General features: G+C 38.4%; 1 protein-coding gene across 4 annotated transcripts in view; it reads right to left on the reverse strand.

Annotated features, from left to right (window-relative positions):
• Positions 1-21,076, reverse strand: part of YAP1 (Yes1 associated transcriptional regulator) — a 90,986-nt gene that overhangs the window by 9,824 nt on the left and 60,086 nt on the right. For 2 of the 4 annotated variants that reach the window (XM_075707889.1, XM_075707881.1), the window contains one exon: positions 9,341-9,522. In XM_075707889.1, the coding sequence (XP_075564004.1) occupies positions 9,341-9,522 (182 nt within the window). Of the gene's footprint in view, positions 1-7,771; positions 7,820-9,328; positions 9,523-21,076 lie in introns of all 4 variants that reach the window. The other 2 variants (XM_075707873.1, XM_075707865.1) reach the window with 2 other exon arrangements.

The raw sequence follows: 21,076 nt of genomic DNA on the forward strand, positions 1-21,076 counted from the left end.
TTATCTGGCTGATCTTATCCTTTTTTTTCTTTTTTCTTTTTTTTTTTTTTTAATAATTGCACAAAGATTAAGTTTTACATGAAGTTCCAGGTCATTCACACCACGTCCAAATTAACTTTATAAAATTACTCTCTTCAGAGCATTTTTATTTTTATCTTCATTGCGCTTTGGAGTAAAGGTAAAAGACTCCCCCATGCAATTCACGTATCATATTCTTACAGTATTAAACATATGATATGCTACACAATTTGAATTGATATATCCTTATAATTGGCATTTTTTTGGTAAATTTACTTTGAAAGGGCCATTTGCAACATTTCTGCCCCCAAACACTGCTCAACTATCACATGATACACAGGCTTATGGAATGGGAGAGAAGTGTTAGGGGAAAGAGAAGACCGTGACACTTAGGGGCAGACTTTCAGCACCAGTTATTTCTTCAGACTAAGTATTTACATTCTTGTTTGAGGGCCACAAAGTTACAGCATATGTAAAAAAGAAACAGGGAAAACACATGGACAGATGAAGACAAATGAATTCAGCAATGAGGAGTTATGAAATTAGTGAAGAGTATGGGGGAAACATAAATCATTCAGTGTTGCAATCATGAAATCCAGCAAAATTAATTTAAGAGGTGATACTGATAAGAGTGATAGTTAATTATATTGTATACACTTGGCAAAGAACTCAATGCTACATACTGTCTTCTGCATAAACATTCTGTGAACAAAAGCTTTTAAGCAACTCCTTTGCAAGTGCAGATAGAGCTGCATAAAGTGGAATAGACACTTGTAAATAAAGTCTGGCTTCTTGTCTGGTTTTGCAGTCCTTCATTGTGTGACTGCTTCATGCTCCTCTTACTATCTATCTGCCCACGGCTCCAGTACGGCACCTGCCCAGCCACGGTGTCTCAGAGCACCAGTAAGGCAGGTACGTGTCAGCAGGAGTCAGCAATCATGAAGGCCATGCAGAGCTGCGTGGCCTCCCTCTACCAATTTCTGTTTGCTTCTAGCAAAACCTGTTATTCACGGCCACCTCGTACCCAGGTCAACATGGCTCATCTTCTGCTGACCAATTGCTTTAGCAGTACTTCTGTGATTAAGTTTTGCAACTGCAAGCAGCACCAGTGACTCCAGGAAATCCACTGCAGTGAGCTACAGCTCCTATACAGATACAAAATATGTCCTGAAGCAATCAGGAGCATAAAAAACAAAGGCAATGAATGCAGATCTGATTTACTGTATAGACTTTTAGACAGGGTATTCATCCATAAAGATCTACATTCACAAGCAAGCAATAAAATTATTTTGTTAATCTGTAAAGCTTAGGTGCTGTGAGTGGAATCAGAGCTTCTGAATTTTCAAGTTACTCTTATAATACAAATACCTTTCCTACTCTGTAACTTCTAGCTACTAATGCTCATTATTTCCCACTTAAACCAACAGAGAGTGTGAAACTCAAATTCTACAGCTCTTGCCACACAAACTAATAAACAAAGTTTCACTTAAATCCATGATTTTCACTAAGGAATGAAGCTATACTATTTCAGAAGCCGAAGAACATTTAAGGCACTTAGTTCCCAAAATGGCTGAACAACAGCAATGTTGCTTTTGCAGTAAAACTAGCCGAAATCCACGTTTTGTGTGTTTTGATGGCAGCCAAGATAACCTTCCCCCCCCTCCAAAATCTAGCCACACAGGGCTCCCTTTCAGTAATGCTTGCCTATTTATGTCCAGTCATGCTTGCATTTTCTAGGCAGTCTTTAAAGTAGTACCTGAGTGTACTGCTCATCAGAAATACAAAAGACTTAAATAATAATTAGGTCAACGAACATCTCCATAATTTCTACAGGACATCCAACTCCAAGATGAAATTCCTGATGCCTTGACAAAACTTTGCGTTTTATTTAATAGCGTTTAGAAGAAGCAGAGTTAGTCAGGGCAGAGGAAGATGTGTGCCTTTATCTCTTAATCACCATGGGTCACAACCCAGGGGCAATTCCATAGTGACGTTTTTACTGATAGTTACAGATGGCCTTTGACTACGTATTCTTACCCCTCCCTTCAGCTGGAACTATGGCCATACACTAAGACAAGTCAGAAAACTGACCTAGCTGAAAAATAATTTTTCTGATAGATGAGGTGTCTGATCTCTTGCAGTGTAGCCACACCAATGCTTCAGCTACCAGATTATGAAAAAAACAATATTGGACACATCCTGTTCTGCCGCATTATTAAGGCAACCTCTGGCAGACAGCTGAGTTTAATGTCTTAAACTGCTGCAGCTCAGTTTGCCAGAGCATATCTACCAGACTTCTCAGCTGAAAGTCATTTTATTAAGAAGCAAATATTTTGCTTAAAAAATACCACACAACTCCCCAGCTGCAGTCTTCAGCCCCAGTTTAGAATGGCTCTAGACAGCTGGTTAAGCCTTCTCCTGAATTAATTTCTGTGTACTGTGTAAGAAGGCTCTGTGCAATTGATTCAGTAAATGACAGGTACTTGATAGATAACCTGAACCTACCTACCTGAACTACCTAAAATACAAGTGCTTTCCTAGAAACAGATGCCTATATAGAGGCAATACACTAAGATGTGTTATTACATGCTGAATTTACTGCAACAGACTAAAGAAGTCAGTTCATTAATTACAAAGATTTTTGGAAGTCCAGTGAATAACAACAGTTTGTTACCTAATGAAGTAAAATATTCCTGCTAACAATAATGTTATCAACAGTTCAATGAAAACTGAGATATACCTATAGAAAATTGACTTCTGCCTACTTGGAATCTTCAAGTTAGTTACGATATCGTACATGCCACTCAGCTCCCTTATCTGTGTGACAGTGCTCCAGTAACATTTTGTTATTAACTTTGGAGAGTAGGAAATCAGTAATAATTTCTGTTCATTGTGCAACAGAAACATCTAACAGAAAACTTAAACCATGAGGGACAAAGCAAAACTTATTACTAATAAAAAGAGCTATCAAGTGAGTAAAACACACCAAAAGAAGGGATACAATATTTACTTCCAATGAAATAGTAAGTTTCAGGTATAATTTGTGACTATTGATTAAAAAAAGTTCCATCAGAAGCAAAATTTTTAAATGGGAAAAGACTTCTTTGGAAAGACTCTTCACTGTGTCTTAGCTAGCCCTCCTCAAAACTTTTCACATAATGGATCTATTCTTAGAATAAGACATATCACAGACCATTTTCCCTATCAAGTAGCAAGCAATAAGGCAAATTAAAACCAAGGGACACAACACAGCTATGAATTTGCTGCAAGTGACTTGTTATGCCTACATCTTGTAAACATAATTTTCAAAAATGTTTCTGTATACCAGTGGTCATATCTTCACTGGTCAAAGTGAATGTTCAAAGACCAAAGGGCTGGCTTCAGTAATTTATCTCTGTTAAAAAAAAAAAGCCAAAACAACAAAACACCAGCCAGAACCCAACACCAACATCCCCTTCCCCAACACAGACACCCTTGATGCAATGAAGACAAGACATTTATCTTGTTAATCTAGGTCAGCTTCAGATAACACATGGAGGGACGGGAAACGAGAGATTCAAGGGACAACACTATTTGGGATTCACTAAGAAACTAAAGTAACTATTGCCCACCATTTCCACTAAGATTTGAACACAAGTATATCTTGTTATTTAAAGACATGTTACAGGGGAGGAAACAAAACCCCAAACCTAAGTCCTCAGTAGAACTTCCAGCTTCACTAACACCATGGAAGTTCAAGAGTACAGAATTCAAGACTGCACTGGTTTTTAACGATGTCTTTCTTACTTTCTAGAAAATGTCACAAGTCTGACAGTAACACAGCTTTTTACTGGTGTACATGCAAACTGACTGAAAAAAATTGTAATAGTGTCCTAGGAAACTAATACTTTCCTGGAACACTGGAAGTCTTCTCAATTAAGCTGATGAAAGGTGTCAAAACACCAGCTAAAATGAACTTTGAAAGAAAAGGAATCACGAAACTAACATAGTATTTCAAACCCAGTAACTATTCAGTAATGTAAGTGCTTATATTTTACGCAGTAAGAGCAAATATGAAAAAAATATGGAACAAACCAAAGTGGTTCAGTAAACAGTGACAGACTGGCCATATGTCTTTGCATATTCTTCAGCTAAGTAGGGGCGTTTCCAGAATGTCACTCAAAAGTTGATAAAAAATAAGTCCAGGGCAACAGGACAGCGAATATGAGAGATACTTCATAAAATAAAAAGGACAAAAGAATGGAGACAATGAACAGAGAGCACATTCCAGGTATGCAGAACTACCAAGAAAGCAGCAAAGAGAAAGGTAAGTTGGAAAGCACAACTGAGCAGTAGCAAGGAAGCAGAGCTGTATCTGGTTCTCAGACAGGGATCTCCATTCAGTGCTAGAAACAAGCAGCAGATACGGAATAAGCAAGCATATACAGAGGAATCTATCGTGTAAACGGCTGCATAGTATGCTGATCTTACCAACAAATACCCTAATATTAGCAGACAAATAAGAATTCTTCCAGTCTTAGCACAAGAAAGTAGTGTGCACAACATCCAAGAATAATGCCATCAGTACCTCAACAATATTTGCCTCTCTCTGTTTCCATTGTATACTGGAAGGCAAGAAATCTGTTACCTAACATCTAGCCAATTTTATGATTTATACAAAAGTTGACTGACATCTACTTTAGGTGAGACATTGGTGACAACTGGATGCTAATTGCAGGAAAATGGAGGGAGAGCTACTGGGGACAGAGAGAAAGTAAAGTCACTCAATCTCTTAACTAAGACAGGTAGGCATCTTTAAGGTGTTCACAGATAACTGATGATGATGAGCGCAAGTAACTGGACAGATGCTTGGTGTTTTCAATTCCCTGGATGTGTCAATAGCTCTTGTTTATACACAGTAAATATGGAAGTTATAAACTTTGCTTCAAATACCTTTGACCTGGACATTTTAGAATCATAATAAAATACATCCTCGTTCAAACAAGAAGAGTCTTTTACAGTACTTGTTACAAAAGATGAAGCTGAGCAATTGTTTAATCTTTCCAGAAGGTATTTAAGTGCTAAGGCCTCCATACATAATACTTTCAGTGTTAGTGTCACTAAATACTTTCAGTGTTAGTGTCACTAACACAGTATCATGACAGAGAGATAAAAAATGGCAAGGACACAATGTTCGCCCAGTACCAAAAAAACCTGACCGAAGATAGCAACACAACCATGGCACTGTATCCAGGTTAGGTGAACAAGAAGGTGGACATCAAGAAGGAAGAGGAAGTTGGGCTGGATGCAGGATGCTGGACTAGATGACCTCCACCAGTCCCTTCCAACCTATTTGATTCTGCAAGAAAAGCTCAGAGACCCAGTTAAAAGTAAAGGAACATTGCTCAGGTTTTTTTTATTCATATAAAAGAGACACTTCATTAGAGGCAAGCTTCAAGAATGCTGGTATAATATAATTTCTTTAAAAAAGGAAGACCTTGACAATCCCTCTCTAAAACAGTCTGCCCAGAATTAAGAGCACTGAACATTTGAAGATCTTCTTTTCAGTATTTCTTAAAAGAACATCTAAAATTTAGCAAGAGAAGCTATTATTCTTCCCCCAAGCACATCTATATCGTCGTGAAAGGTAATTCCTCTAAACTTCATTAATTTTATTCATAAAGGAAAAAAAGGATCTGTCAAAAAGTTGACTGAAGAAATGTTTGTTCTTTCTACAGAATTTTCACAGATTCCTTAGGTTGACTATGACCTGACAGGATGTACAGATTGGGACTTCAGTAATAGCATCACTGGAGAAGACAGACAACATTTGCCTCTATAGTACAAGGCCTCAAGAAGCATTTAGAGAGCAATTTCCAGAAGCAGTTCTCTAAGCACCTTCTTCCACTTGTGGCTGCTCACTACATTTTTGAAGTGACACATGAAAACACAGAAAATACATTTAGATGATACAACATGAATAATCTCGTATTACAGAACTTTTAAGTCAACATGATTGCCTATTTTTCTATCCAGCAGATCACTCAAACATAGCTTGACTCATTAGCAAGCGCAGACTAATAAAACTGATCCTAGGTAGGTGAGTATACAAGTGAGCCTGGTATGAAGCCAGTTTAAGTCTAACTGGAATCCTGATTTTTGCATAAATCCTTTCATCAGCTCCCATCCCAAATAAAGCAGAGTGACCTCTACATATACATTTAGTGAATTACCAGTAAGGTCCCTTTGATCCCCCCCCCCGCCCCCCTCGCTTTTTAGTGTTCTAAGCCAGAATTTCAAGAAGTTCCAAAAATCTGATCTTATTAAGTATGAAACTGGTCCCAAAGTTCTCCATTTGCTGCATATTTCTGAGCTGGCAACAGGAAGAAGTTATTGTGGAAGAGGGAACAATTGCATGACAGGGCTTCAGGCACACAAGAAAACAGAGAATACGCTTTTGACATTCAGTAAGAAAAACATCTCTTCTGAATGACCTAATTATGGCAGAAGATAAGGTGTTTCCAACTGGTGTGGAGGAGTGTCCTCCTCTGTTTATTCCCTTGTATACCAGCAATTCTTAAGGAATTTTTTTCTCCTTCTTCATAATAGGATATAATACTGATCAATGAGATCATTATGTGGTTAATGCTCTGTAAATGAATCAAATTATTACATCTCAATTAAAATGCTTCAGTTTTAGAGCTGCACTGATATTGCCAAACAAGAAAGTATTTCTTCCAGGGTGTCAGTACTGTTTCTAAGGTCTGAGGTTTCTATTTTGAAGATCTTAGGAGAACTAGTAATGTACAAATTTTGTGGTACCCTTCAGAATGCAACAGTACACCAGTACTCATGGCTTCTAAACACAGGATACTTTCTTTTATTCTGTTTTTCTTGCCTACTGCATATAGTGTTTTTCTTAGAAAAACAAAGTACAGTACAAGCCAATATAAATATTGTCCTAAGAACCGGTAGATTAAGAATACTGTTAGCAATAGCAAGCAAGAAGCTCTCTGAATATATCCATAAATCCACCCTTTCAGAGATTCATTCTATATTCAACTTCTTCAGAGCCTAAAAGAAGTCCACATTAAACTGTTTATTATGCTTCACATTTTGACCCACTTTCTTTTGGTTTGAGCTTGGAAGGCTTTTCAGAATTAGTTTCCTATACAGAAAATGTATCTGTGCAGAAGCCTGTTAAATGTCAAAATGGAATAGTTACATATTACATCCCCGTAGCAATTATTATGTTAGTCTAATCTATTAAATAATTGTTACACTGCACATGCTTAGAAATGATAAATATTTCAAGTGACTTTTTATTAACTGATTACAGATATCCTTCTTTAAGATCATACCTGTTTAAACAAACTGATAAGAACATTCGTATGAACAGTACTTAGAAGTCACAAACTACTACCTTAGGTATAATGGGAGGTTTGCTTTAAATATACATCTTGATGACGTCAGGACTGGAACGGCAGTATCCTCAAGAATGCTAAACAAGAAGGTTGTTTTCAATGCAGAAAAACGTGCAATGAATTCCTCATTTGCTTTTAAATATTGATATAAAGTTGTGGTAATGCAGCACTCTCAAAAACAACGTTAGGGTTGTGACCAGAGAAGTGGTTCAAAAATGTGTATGGCAGAGCTTGGGGGTTTTTTTGTTTTTCTTTTTTAGAATGCCTTTATGTAGCAAAAAGTTCTTCTGCTAGCCTAATTTAATGCTTTCATTTTTCTAATTATGCTGAAACATCAGTTAAGAGCCTACCTGATGTTTTGGAGAATTTGCTGTGCTGGGATTGATATTCCGCAATGCCTAAGAGTAAAAATAAGATGGATAAAAATTACTTTAGCTGCATGGTTTGCCTATGCAGGCTGTCTTATAAACACCATCTTGTAGTATCAAGCCCCCAAGACAGGCCAGATGAGACAGGATAAGGGAGTTAAGAAACTATGAAAATCACAACACAGTGAAGCAAAACTCACAGATTTACCAAGGATGCATATTTGACAGATAAACTTAATGACCAGGGAGAACAACATGAAGGGAACTGGCTGACACCTGGTCCAAAGTTAGTCAGGTTCTCAATGACAACTGAGGCAAGAAGACAATTAGAAGGCCTACCTAGAAGCATGCTAGCACAGGATAAAGTATTTGTTGGTGGATTAATAGCAAAGCAGGAACAGCAGAAGCCCAGGTGCTTAAGCGGAGAGAAAGTCCTGATACCATCTTTGCAATGTATCCTTACCTAGAGCATTATAAAAAGTAATGGCTGTAAAGATGACCCCTCTTACACCAAGAGATGCTGAAGATTCCTACAAAACAGGCCTTGACTACAAAGGGGATAACAGGAGTCAGATTCCAGGACAGAATACCGCAGATGATGAAGAAAGAGAAAAGCCGTCTTTGAGGACATTAAGATATCCTCTCCTGATACAAGGCCCATCACCCAAAGTGAAAAGGGAACAGGGTAAGATTTTAGAAGGTTTTCCTCAGAGAAACGATTAGTGCTTTCTCTGGTAGTATCAAAAAAACAAAGAATACCCTAAGTATCTAGCACAGATGGTAGTAACTCTTGAAACATTCAGATGGAAAAATTGAAGCAGAAGGCTTAAAGTCAAAAGGAAGTCAAGCCCGAATTCAAAATCCAGATATTCCAATGTCCAGTCCTACACTTTAACGTTTGCTACAGCTATATTCATAGAGTGGAAAAAATACAGAAAGGAATAGCTTGCAGCCTAATTATGAAGTTTGAAATTCTTCAGCAGAAGAAATGCACAGGTTCAAAATACAGTACGAATGATTCCATTGTTCCGTGCTCCACTCCACTGTTTAACAGATAATATTTTAGCAACAAGGTATCTCCTCAATGAATCTTACATAAACTTTAAAAGTACTTTGAAATCCTACAGACTTCAACAGGTTCTAAAAGTGAAAGACTTTCCTCCACTTAAAAGGGAGAACTAAAGCAGCTGTGAGAAACAACTTCTTGTCTTTTTGCATGACTCAGAACTCAATGAATATGAAATATATTCTCAAGAGGAATATCCAATCATACCAACAGTGCATGATGTCATCCTAATAGTAAAGAAGCCTGTTCTTGAGAGTTTTATTAGAGAAAGGAATGAGGGAGGAAAGCAAAATCCTTCAGTCGGTAAGTCAGATGCTTTCACTACCAAGCTGTATCAGTAACAGAATGAATTCAGACCTTTTTAGATCTCAAAGCTTTTTGTATAGTCACCAGTCTTTACGACTCACTGAAAAAACAACTTAGCCAAAACAAAACATAACATACAAAAGAAATAGTGGAAGTAGGTGTCTAACCTGTGGCCTCACCTGCCGAAGCAGTTCTTGATGCTTCAGTCTCAGCCTTTCCTTCTCCATCTGTAGCTGCTGAAGTCTCATCTGTTGTTGCTGATTGGAGCTACTCCCACCCATCACACCACCTTGGGGACTCTGAGGAGCCAGAGGGGGTGGCTGTTTCACTGGAGCACTTTGGCTGATTCGCTGATTCATGGCTAAGGAACCAAAACAACAGACATTTAAAAATGAAATTCAGACAAATACATGCAAGGAAAGTATAATCCTTAGAAGGCATATATTAAAAACTTTATGAAATGACAAGCCATGACAGTACAAAACATGCACCTACACTGATTTTCTGGTGTGAAATGTATGCTCACATGTGTTATTCCTGTGAAATCAATGTAAGTCTCAGGTTTAAAAGTACATACTTATTCCAAAAGCTTCTGAAAACAGTTAAATGTGTAAGTTAGTGAAAAATTCAAAAGTGGTAGTAAAGTATTTCACATTTAATTAGAAGGATCTCTCTTTTTCCTAACAAACTATTCTCAATCTAGACACAAATAATGCAAAATAACTTTTCTTATTCATGTGAAATCTTAGAATCATTAAACTTGAGAACACATAGAATGACAAAACAGATCATCTCACTTATATCAAACTACATTTGGTTAAAGGCTACCATTCTTCCCAATGCAGTGCAGGTCACACAACAGTCATTTGCATCCTTGTCACATCAAGTTTTGAGTGTTAAGAGACTCCATTTAGGGCATCTTGACATGCAAAATTGGAGCTGGTACAGAAATGGCAGATGAATTATACAGCCAAAAATACTGCCATCAACATAGTAAACATTTTGCTAGTGCTTCATTTTCTTTTACCCCACAGAAGTATGTGATGTGTCTTTCTGGGGTGTGGAGAAGAAAAAAATGTCATCTCGCATGTCTAATGCACAATAAGAACCCATCTTCCCTTCCCCCATAAAAGCAAGACCTAAGACAATTTTATTTTATAAAATAATGCATGACTGGGATGCATCTACTTGACAGGCCTGATTTTTCCCCCTACACAAGACCAGTACAGTTAAAGTCAATGGACGCACTGGAGTTCCCATAGTGAAAGAGAGGGCTGAGAAAGGCTGGATGTATTAGAAGGGCACTATTTTCAGGGGCTTTCCATTTTGGAATTAGCTCTCCATTTTGTTGTCTGGAACAGCCTGAATCTGTTAACATTCACAATATGCTGCAGAATGCATTTGTCAAAGCAGTGATGGCAGAGTGGTAGGGATTTTTTTTCTGGGAATGAGGATTACGGTTTATGGGAACTAAGAAAAAAAAGGGATTGAACTTCTTTTAGGATGACAGGCTGATTTGGTGCAAAGAAAACCTGTTGTATTAGTTTGAATTAATGTTTTCATCATATATAGAGGATTCCTGGGACACTAACACTTCTAACTATCATAAGAAAGGAGAATTATCTCATAAAGAATCTGTACCATCTTTTCTCTGAAAAGCCCTTCAGTCTGCACTGTCTTTTGAGTGTTCAACTTAAGGTACAGTAGTGCTTCTGTTCCAAGAAAGCCTGAATATATTTATCTCATAATAGCAGTAAAAATGGCTGTTGCTTCACAGCCTTGCTCCCTTTTCCCCTTGACACAGCTCATCTTTCCACTGAGAGGTAACACACGAAGAAGAAATGCCATATGCTCACTGGAGTGAAAACAGAAAAGAAAAAAAACCCGTCAAAACCAGTTACAAACTCAGCTCTCTAGTCTACCCTTTCAACTATTCCATAGGTCCAGCACAGAGTCAATAGTCTAATGGGCAGGGTCACATTTTCATGACTCCAGTAAAAATAAAATGAAGTGTCAAATAGCTTGAAGTAATTTGAAAGAATCTTTTATGTAGTTACTTGTGAGAGAGCTTCATACTTACAATCATAAATAAGATAAAACTTCCTGTAAAGGTAAGTGAACAGGCGAAGTAGGAATAGAAACTGAATCCCAATACCAAGCAGACACAACAGAGTGAATACAAAGGGCTGGAGGTTCAGCTCCAACCTGCAAGTCCCATGCTGACCCAGTGGGGCAAAAAAAATAGTGGGAAGATGGCGTTGCTGTGGATTAAAGCTTAAAATCAAGCAGTTGATCTTATGAGACATCCAGCACCACTTCACATAGAAGGTGACCAGGATGAGCCAATCAACCAGCTTTGCGATGTGAGCTGTGGTCCTAGGCCAGCAACAGGAAGAGCCAGGACAGCTTGTTCCTCTGCTGAACAGACACACAGGTTCATACGCCCCAAGACACCAGAAACTGTTAAGCAAAAGTTTCAACAGCACCAACAGCTGTCCCGCAAGGATGTGAGCAGTGAACTGTAATTACAAGCTCCAGGACCTCCACTGGGCAATCTCTGCTGGAAGACTGACAGCAATTAGACTAACTAAATTTACTAAATTAGGGTGAAGTTGAAGCAAGAGAAAGAGCAATGCAAAAGAAAGGCAGCCTACCTGGCAGCTCTACACAAGCTGGACATGACACTGCTGGAGTAGGGAATGTCTCTCCTCCTTTCTCTCTTTTTACCCAGAACCTTATTAAGTCTGGAACCAGAACTATGCCTTTTGCTTTTTATCTCTTACCCTTTCAGCTTGAAAGCAGACAATGAAGGGATTAGTAGGGGACAACAGGAAACACCAGCCTTCTCCTGCTGTTAGCTAATTCTGCAACTCAAGCAGAAGTCTGTACTACCCTTCAGAAGTTCCAGGATTCAAACCCTGTTATTACACAAGATGGAGGGTCTATTACAGTGGAGAGTAGAGGGACAAAGGTTAGAAAATTACAATCATCTGAAAGAAGCAACATCTAAGTTAAAAGCAAACTACCTACCTTGTAAAAATTAAGTACCCAAACCTGAAGATTGTTATTTTCTTCAGGTTAAAAAGGCTGCCTTTATGGTCTAGTCTCCAATTACATAATCATGGTTTTGGAGTCCCTGCCTCATGCAGTTCACAGCCAAGTCACGTGACAGATAACCTCATAAAAATTTAACAGTTTCTAACCTTACTTAAACACTTAAGTGCAATATCACTAACATCCCTTCAACATGTTATGCATTTGTTTTTCCTGCATGCACCATACAAGTATTAATTCCCTAGGCCTCTTTTCCACTAAGACGCAGCTTTGGAAATAATTTCCCTCTCGTGCCAAGTTTTTCATAGTTTATATACCTATATCTTTTTGCAGCTGCCTGTATTATTCCTGTTCTCTCTGATCACAGTTTGCTCCATTCTTCCCGTCTACTGACTTTGCAATTAAAACTGTAAGAAACAAACTGTGTTTGTCTGATGTTTTTCATTGTATTCCATCATCCTAGATCCCTGAAATGCCTTCTAATTTTGATTTTGAAAGAATGTCTCTAACCAAAAGCATATCTGAAACAGGAATACCATAAGATATTGAGACTTCAGTGTATACTTAATATTCATCAATAAACACTGGGAGAAAAATTAATTATATGATTTGGTAACTCTTCAGAAAACAAACCCAAAAATCTAGTTTCTAAATTCTTATTCATGTATCCATTAAAAGGATTTTTCTGAGCATTTTACTATTTCAAGAATGCAAGTGTAAAAGACTTCAAATTGACAAGATTTTAAACTGTCCTCAGAACAGACCATGGAGATGTTTTTCATATAAGGGAACTATTTTTAACTGTGAAATTAAACTGAAAGTTTGGACATTAAAAGAAAATATTTTTAACAATTTTACTGACTTAACATACCCAAATTAAGAACCAGTGGAAAAAACCCAACAGTAATAACACTGAATGATTTTCAGCCATCTTGGCTGATTACACAAGTGTGCTATCTTCAAGAGAAACACAAAGCAGAAAGTAATTTTCCAAAATTTCCTACACACTATTTAATGAAAAGAGGGAAAACACATCTTGTTTCAAGTGACAGGAAAAAACAGAGTGTTTTAAAATTTTTTTGTTGGTGGTTTGGGCTTTTCGTTTGTTTTGCTTCTGAGTTGTTTTGTGGCTTGGTTTTTTTAATTCTCAATTCTCCATTACTTACTGAGGACACGACTGCAGAAATCTGCACCTGAAGAATAAGCTTATCGATGTGATCTCAGATAAGCATATTTTATTTTTTCCACACCTCATGGGTTTGTGATGATCCTGACACGCACAGCTCTTTTTAAGTACTTTGAATTCAAAGGCAAAGAGCTTCATTTATCTATTAGAGTTAGGACTTATAAGTCTTCTGATGCATCCTGTTCCTTACCTTCCATGGGTATGGGAAGCATTTAAATAAGGGGCTCTGCACCCACACAGCGGAGGCTGCGAAGACCTCACAGGCAGAGAAGGAACAAACAAGTCTTTGTTTCTAGAAGAGGGGGATTTGAGGGAGGAGGAGGAGGGGCAGACAAGTTAAAAAACACGGGCAACTTAAGACAATAAAAAAAAGATCTTGCCATCCTATAATATGGCTTAGCTTAACAATCTGCAGAATACAGTCCATTGTAATAGCTGCAATATGCTTTTAAGAACAGAGAATTAGCGGTCTTCAAATGTTACATGTTCTACTGTCCAAACTCAACAGCGAAATGCCTGTTCTGTACTGTAGCAGATAAAACTTGACAGTTACTGAAAAAAGTTTAGACTGCTGTCTACATCCTTAATGGAAAAAAAAACCCCAAACCTAAAACAAACAAACAAACACAAAACCCACAAACCAAGAGAGAGAAACAATTACCAGTCACTGCTGCTAGAGAGAAAAGGCCAGCAGATTGTTAACAACTCACACATAAAAGGCTAATTCTCTCCCGAGATCCTATGCCAATTTAAATCACACATCCCAGGGCACTGACAGTTTGCAGTAACACAGTACCTTTCCCCTATACAGAATTACATGCAAAGATTGCTGTAGAGCACCCTTAATGATTAACAGACACAGCTGAATGTTTGATGGTTTTTCTTTTGCATTTATCATTTCACCCTTCAAAACTAAAACCAATTTCAATTGCAAATTTAAAGATGTTATTTATTTGAACAAACAACAACAAAAAAGCTCAGGATCTGCGCATACTATATATAACTTACTGTTCTTAATAGTAAGAAACAATGTTTTCATTGAGGGAACTGAAAAAGAGTACTTTTCCCCTTCAGCTTCATTTGGAAACTAGACAGGTTTTGTGCATCATTTTTGCCTATGGCTGGGTTTTTGAATGGTGCTAGCTTGCAGCACTGCAACAAAGGCAAAAATCCTCTTTGATTAAATTGAAAAGAGCTGTGAAGAAAAAAAAATTACCAGCAGGATTTGAAAGAATGAGTCTCGGAAGTAATAAAAACTTGTTCCAAGTGGCTTTTTTAGAGACTTGGTACAACATTTTGTTATTTAATCAGGATACAAGTCATGTTTCTGGATTGCATTCTTTATAATGCATTGCTGTATTACTTTAAGGAGATCCCAGTTGCAGTTTCATAATGCTGCAGTTATAAAACAACCTAAAAATTAGCACAATAAAATATTCCATTGTTTTCAGTCTCCAATTAATCTGAGAATCCTGGAACTTACAGTAAGGGGGAAACCTGAAACAGATTGTTCTCTGGGCCCATTTTGCTGTCTTAAGTGTACAAACAAATCTTCCTGTCTTAGGTAAAAGGAAACATTCACACACTCTTGAGCTGGACTCTTGGTTAAAACAAGATACATCCAATGAAAATAGTATCTATTACAGAAGCATGTCCAACCCACAGACTGATTACTCTGCATTTATCAATTACTTGTATTCAAATGAAATTAATATTTTTCTTTTTGTTCTTCTATCACTACAGCACCTGCTGATTGAAACAATACAAATCAATTTAAACAGTTCTTTGTTTTCTTTGATAAAGCTGCCATTGTTTTAAGAAGTCTTTCTGTATCCTAAAATGCAGAGGTGTAACAGCTGAATTGATTGACCATCACTAAGACTCTATAGCATCCACAGACTCTTAACACACTGGAAACTAAACTGGAATAAAACACTGTTGCAGTTGTTCACAAATCTAACTTTTTTCCCCATAGAAGTCAACAGCAATATTTATAAAGCACTTTCACTCAATGTATGTCAGTTTCAGAGGAACTGAAATATTCTGACCAGCCAGAAAAGCAAATATAAATGAGATTCAGCAGTAACATAAATAGGTGTAAGAAATTCCTGCTCAGTGCATGTATATAAAACAACACACTAAAATCCATTCTTTAAAAAGAAATCCATTTTAATTTTGGAAGCCTAAACAATATTTACTATATTTGACTTTATTTTTAAATCTCAGAATCACAGAATCCTTTAGGTTGGAAAAGACCTTTAAGATCATCCAGTCCAACCATTAACCTAACACTACCAAGTCCACCACTAAACCAATTAAAGGGAGAGTAGCAATTCCATGTTTCCTGGCTTGGAGTCTGGATTATTTATAATGAAAGTAAAACTAGGAATCATTAAGGTTGGAAAGGACCTCTAAGATCATCATTCCAACCATCAACCCAACACCACCATGCCCACTAAACCATGTCCCAAAGTGCCACATCTACCCATTTTTTGAACACTTCCAGGGATGGTGACTCCACCACCTCTCTGGGCAGCCTCTTCCAATGCTTGACTACCCTTTCCATGAAGAAATTTTTCCGAATATCTAATCCAAACCTCCCCTGGTGCAACTTGAGGCCATTCCCTCTTGTCCTATCACTTGTTACTTGGCAGAAGAGACCAACACCCACCTCACTACAACCTCCTTTCAGGGAGTTGTAGAGAGTGATAAGGTCTCCCCTCAGCCTCCTCTTCTCCAGACTAAACAACCCCAGTTCCCTCAGCCGCTCCTCATAAGGCCTGTGCCCGAGACCCTTCACCAGCTTTGTTGCCCTTCTCTGGACACGCTCCAGCACCTCAATGTCTTTCTTGTAGTGAGGGGCCCAAAACTGGACACAGTATTCCAGGTGCAGCCTCACCAGTGCCGAGTACAGGGGGACAATCACCTCCCTGCTCCTGCTGGCCACACTATTCCTGACACAAGCCAGGATGCTGTTGGCCTTCTTGGCCACCTGGGCACACTGCTGGCTCATGTTCAGCCAGCTGTCCACCAACACCCCCAGGTCCTTTTCCTCCAGGCAGCTTTCCAGCCACTCTTCCCCAAGCCTGTAGCGTTGCATGGGGTTGTTGTGACCCAAGTGCAGGACCCGGCACTTGGCCGTGTTAAACCTCATACAGTTGGCCTCGGCCCATCGGTCCAGCCTGTCCAGGTCCCTCTGCAGGGCCATCCTACCCTCCAGCAGATCGACACTCCCACCCAGCTTGGTGTCATCTGCAAACTTACTGAAGGTGCACTCAATCCCCTCATCCAGATCATTAATAAAGATATTAAACAAGACTGGCCCCAAAACAGAGCCCTGGGGAACACCGCTCGTGACCGGCTGCCAACTGGACTTAACTCCATTTACCACTACTCTCTGGGCTCGGCCACCCAACCAGTTCTTTACCCAGCGAAGAGTACGCCCGTCCAAGCCATAAGCCGCCAGCTTCCCAAGGAAGCGACACTGTAACTATAGTAATACAGGAGAACTATGTAGGACACACTGCATAGGACAGATTATGAGAAGAAACCTCAACTAATGTCATCTAAATTTCATATGTATGTATGAAACACTGAAGACTACAGAAAGCGCAGGACTCTGAGCTCATCAAGGCCCCATGTCTGTCCACCAAATACCTGGCAAAATACATTTAAACAAAGCTAGCCCGCATTTTAGACAAAAGTTTAATCAGCAAAGAGTCTACATAAGGGTATTAGCTGCAAACAGTTTCACTGCTTAATCACCACAACACTTCCTGGGTGAATTAGGCCAAAACACAAGCTTCTGTAATTCTTATAAAATAATACGAAAATTTTTTTTTTTTTTGCATTAGGTTCTCTTCAATTTATTTGACGGGAACAAACCCTGCGTATATGCATGTGCACATCTGCATCTTTTTTTTAATCTATCTAGCCCATTAGATTCAACAGGAATTACAAAATCCAGTAAAAACGACTGTAATTTAAAAAAATAAAAGTCAACAGCATACTGTCAAGAAACAGAGCAAAATTGTTTTCTGTATATAAGAAACTGAAATCTTGTTTCAACATGATAGAGTTCAAGGAGGAAAAAAGCTGATGCTTCTTTGAATTTTAGATTCTATACAATTAGATATAGATTACATAATTATTGTGTGTGTGTGTATATATATATTTAGATTACAGATAATGAACGATGCGTTCAAAATGATGCACCTTCAATTTTTAACGTAGTATGCCCATTAACAGAGACATGCAACCTGCGGTGTTAGAAGGATATGGTGGAAAAATGGCCCTATTAGGAGTGCAGTTTTCTTGCATTGTCACAGCTGCTCTAGCACAACTAGAAGTACACATTATTTTGACTGGCATAAAGACACGATTACCAACAAACCTCCTTTCTCAAACAGGATTAAATTATTCTGAAAACAAAACGAAACCAAGCCAAACCCAAAACAAGTATAAACTTATATAAACCTACTGGCCTGACAAATTCTCAATAAAAGTGAGTTTTTTTCCCCCCTTTTTATTAGTATACAAATATTCTACATAAACTACATAAGTACACCCTTACACAATACTTGCGGACAGTTTCGTGATTTCTTCAGTAACCTCTGTTCAGTAAAGAGCTCTAAACACATGTTGCTTTCGAACAAAACAAGACTTCACTTTCTGATATGATGATGAACAACTAATAAGTATTTATTGTCAATACCATAACGGCAGCATCCCCTATTACAAAGGGATGCTTACCAGTGAAATTTCATCTGCCTCCGCAGAATTGCAACAAGCTCACTTTGACACAAGTCACTGGTTCACTGAAAAGTGAAACGATGCTGCTCCATCCGTGCACATTCTCTAACACACATGCCAAAATACAGAAGTCTTTTCCCCATCCTAAGTGATCTTCTGAAATTGTTCTGGCAAAACAGAGACAGGAAAGTGAAAAATCTAATACCAACAGACCTTTCAGATGAGTCAAATCCACTTTGGTTTTGGACAGCATGTAAAGACGATATGCCATTGCATTTACAGATCAAAACTGACTGTGGCTCATGCTCTGGTTTTGTGCAAAAATGGAAGGCAGACCTGGAACTTAAAAAATCTGAAACACCACTGTGACCAGACATAGGAACACCTCTCCTATGAGGCCAGGCTGAGAGAGTTGGGGTTGTTCAGCCTGGAGAAGAGAAGGCTGCGAGGAGACCTTAGTGCGACCTTCCAGTACTTAAAGGGGGCCTACAGGAAGGATGGGGACAATCTTTTTAATAAGGCCTGTTGTGACAGGACAAGGAATAATGGATTTAAACTAAAGATGAATAGATTTAGACTAGACGTAAGAAAGAAATTTTTTACAATGAGGGTGGTCAAGCACTGGAACAGGTTGCCCAGAGAGGTGGTGGAGGCCCCATCCCTGGCGGCATTCAAGGTGGGGTTGGACGGGGCTCTGAGCAACCTGATCTGGTTAAAGCTGTCCCTGCTCACTGCAGGGGGGTTGGGCTGGATGGTCTCTAAAGGTCCCTTCCAACCCAAAGCCTTCTATGATTCTAAGGTCTAGGCTTTCTTTTGACCAGACAAAGGCCAAAAAAAGTTTTCCAGTTTAGGGTTCTAGTTCTATCTTGTTCGCAAATCTGCCTCTGGCAAGGCTCCTACAAACTAATTTGGAGAAACACATTAAACAAACTGCTAGACAGGTAACGGATAAAAAAGCAACACTATGGAATATTTCCTTTTAATTTCCGATACTTAAAAATTAGCAGGTGCTCCGAAGCTTAAGCTTTTAAGTGCATTTTTCAAGTCTGTTGTGTGGTTTTTTGTTTTTTAAATGGAAATGATACATGTTTCAATGAAATCTACAGGTGCATTTCATTTCAGTATTTCTGAACAAGCCCTTTTCATTATTTCAAGGGTATAATGTTCTTACATTGCAAAAAAAGGAAGTAGAAAATCCTGATGTGCATTCTCTATCCTACTGTTATCATCCCTTTTATTCCTTTTCCTACTTGTGTAGTTCAAGCAGCTACTGTACACAGAGCCCCTATGGCACTTTCTGTAATGATATTAAACACTGTCTTGTCTAGCCTTCCGCCTCATCTAAAATTCATGCAGAACTTCAAAACACATTAACATAATCTGTAAGTGGGAGTAATAAAAAATAAAAACAAAGTCATGGCAATGATTTCAATCTGAGGTCACATCTTTTGCTCCATACCTCATATGGCAGCTCTAACATTTGAAAGAACAGAAGGAAAAAGGCTGGGCCTGTGTAACACTGGTATGATCACTAGTAACCTATAAAACTGCAGTCTGGAATAAAACAACAAGAAAACTGAAACAGTATCTTGTTTTACTCCAATTCCTGCAGACAGACTTGTCTGAGTACTCTAATGGCGTACTACTGTTTAAACACAAGACTGACATTAACCCAATAGAGACACAGAAATCAACTGCCAGTTTCCAGTATTTTCCCACATCAAGTTCACCATCCCATCTTCAAATTTAAGAAATTAAGTATCCTCAAAAGGCAAATTATTTTAAGTTGCATTTCAAAACCAAGTCCTATCATCTGCAAACTTAAATAACAGTTAAAATCCCTTTAATGGTATTTGATACAAAAGCCTATTCTTGGAAACCTGTAGCAATAAAGTTGAACAATTCCAAAATTCAACTGGTTCTAGGAAATTTAATTTTATAGAAAAAGCAGATGTTCTACTTCATGAACTCCAGCCATTCAGAATGCATAGATGACCTGCTTCCTACTCAGATGTTCTTTGACTATCAAGGAAACACATTAACTTAAACACTTAAACACTGGAAGGCTTAAGAAAACAGTAGGGTATGTGAAGAACAACCAATGGACAATAGCAGAAGCTAGTAAAAGACAAAACAGTCCAAAACACAAGCTCAACCTGACAGTCCAATTCTGCTAGACATAACCCTCTTTTTTTTAAAAAAAAAAAAAAGTAACTTGAAGCCCATAACTACAAGGCCTGCAAAGGCACTGAGAAGGTAGGACAGCATGTTTGTACCAGATGCTCCACTAGACAAGGAATCCTGCCGACACAGGCCTAAGGACCACCCCTCCCATCCCCATCCCTTTGATCCCATGTCATCTTTTATGATTGCCTGTGCTTGGCATGAGAAGACCCTCCCTTCATACTTAGCTCTTTCCTACATCTTCAAGTTTGAATTCTCCTAATGCAAAACTGTTCTCAAGTCAAATATGCAGACTTGGAGGATCAACATCTGAGCCACAACAAGACTTCACTGCCGTTTAAGTGGTGTAGCTGAAGACCTCAAGCCCACTTCAAAGATGTTAGATCTGAGTCTTGGAACGAAGTTCTTATCTTCAACTTGGAGCACTCAGGTTTTAGACCCAGCCTACTCCACAGCCAGGTATTCTGACAGGGACTCTAATCTGATGCATTAGTCTTAAAAGCCTGCTCCAAGAAAGAATCCATATTAACTGCATCCTTTTATTTTCTGTTTAAAAGCATGAATGCAATACCCAAATTCCCCTTACCAAGTAAGTCAGTAGGTGTGTCCACCTAAAACAATTCCTTCAAACCGATCCTCCTTCCTCTCTCTTTTCTAGTCACATTAATGGAAAATTCCCAGCACTACTAAAAATAAAAAGTCTATGCACACCTACTAGAGAAAATAAAGATGATTGCAA

Source organism: Pelecanus crispus, chromosome 1 (assembly GCF_030463565.1).
Source record: "Pelecanus crispus isolate bPelCri1 chromosome 1, bPelCri1.pri, whole genome shotgun sequence".
Classification (NCBI taxonomy): domain Eukaryota; kingdom Metazoa; phylum Chordata; class Aves; order Pelecaniformes; family Pelecanidae; genus Pelecanus; species Pelecanus crispus.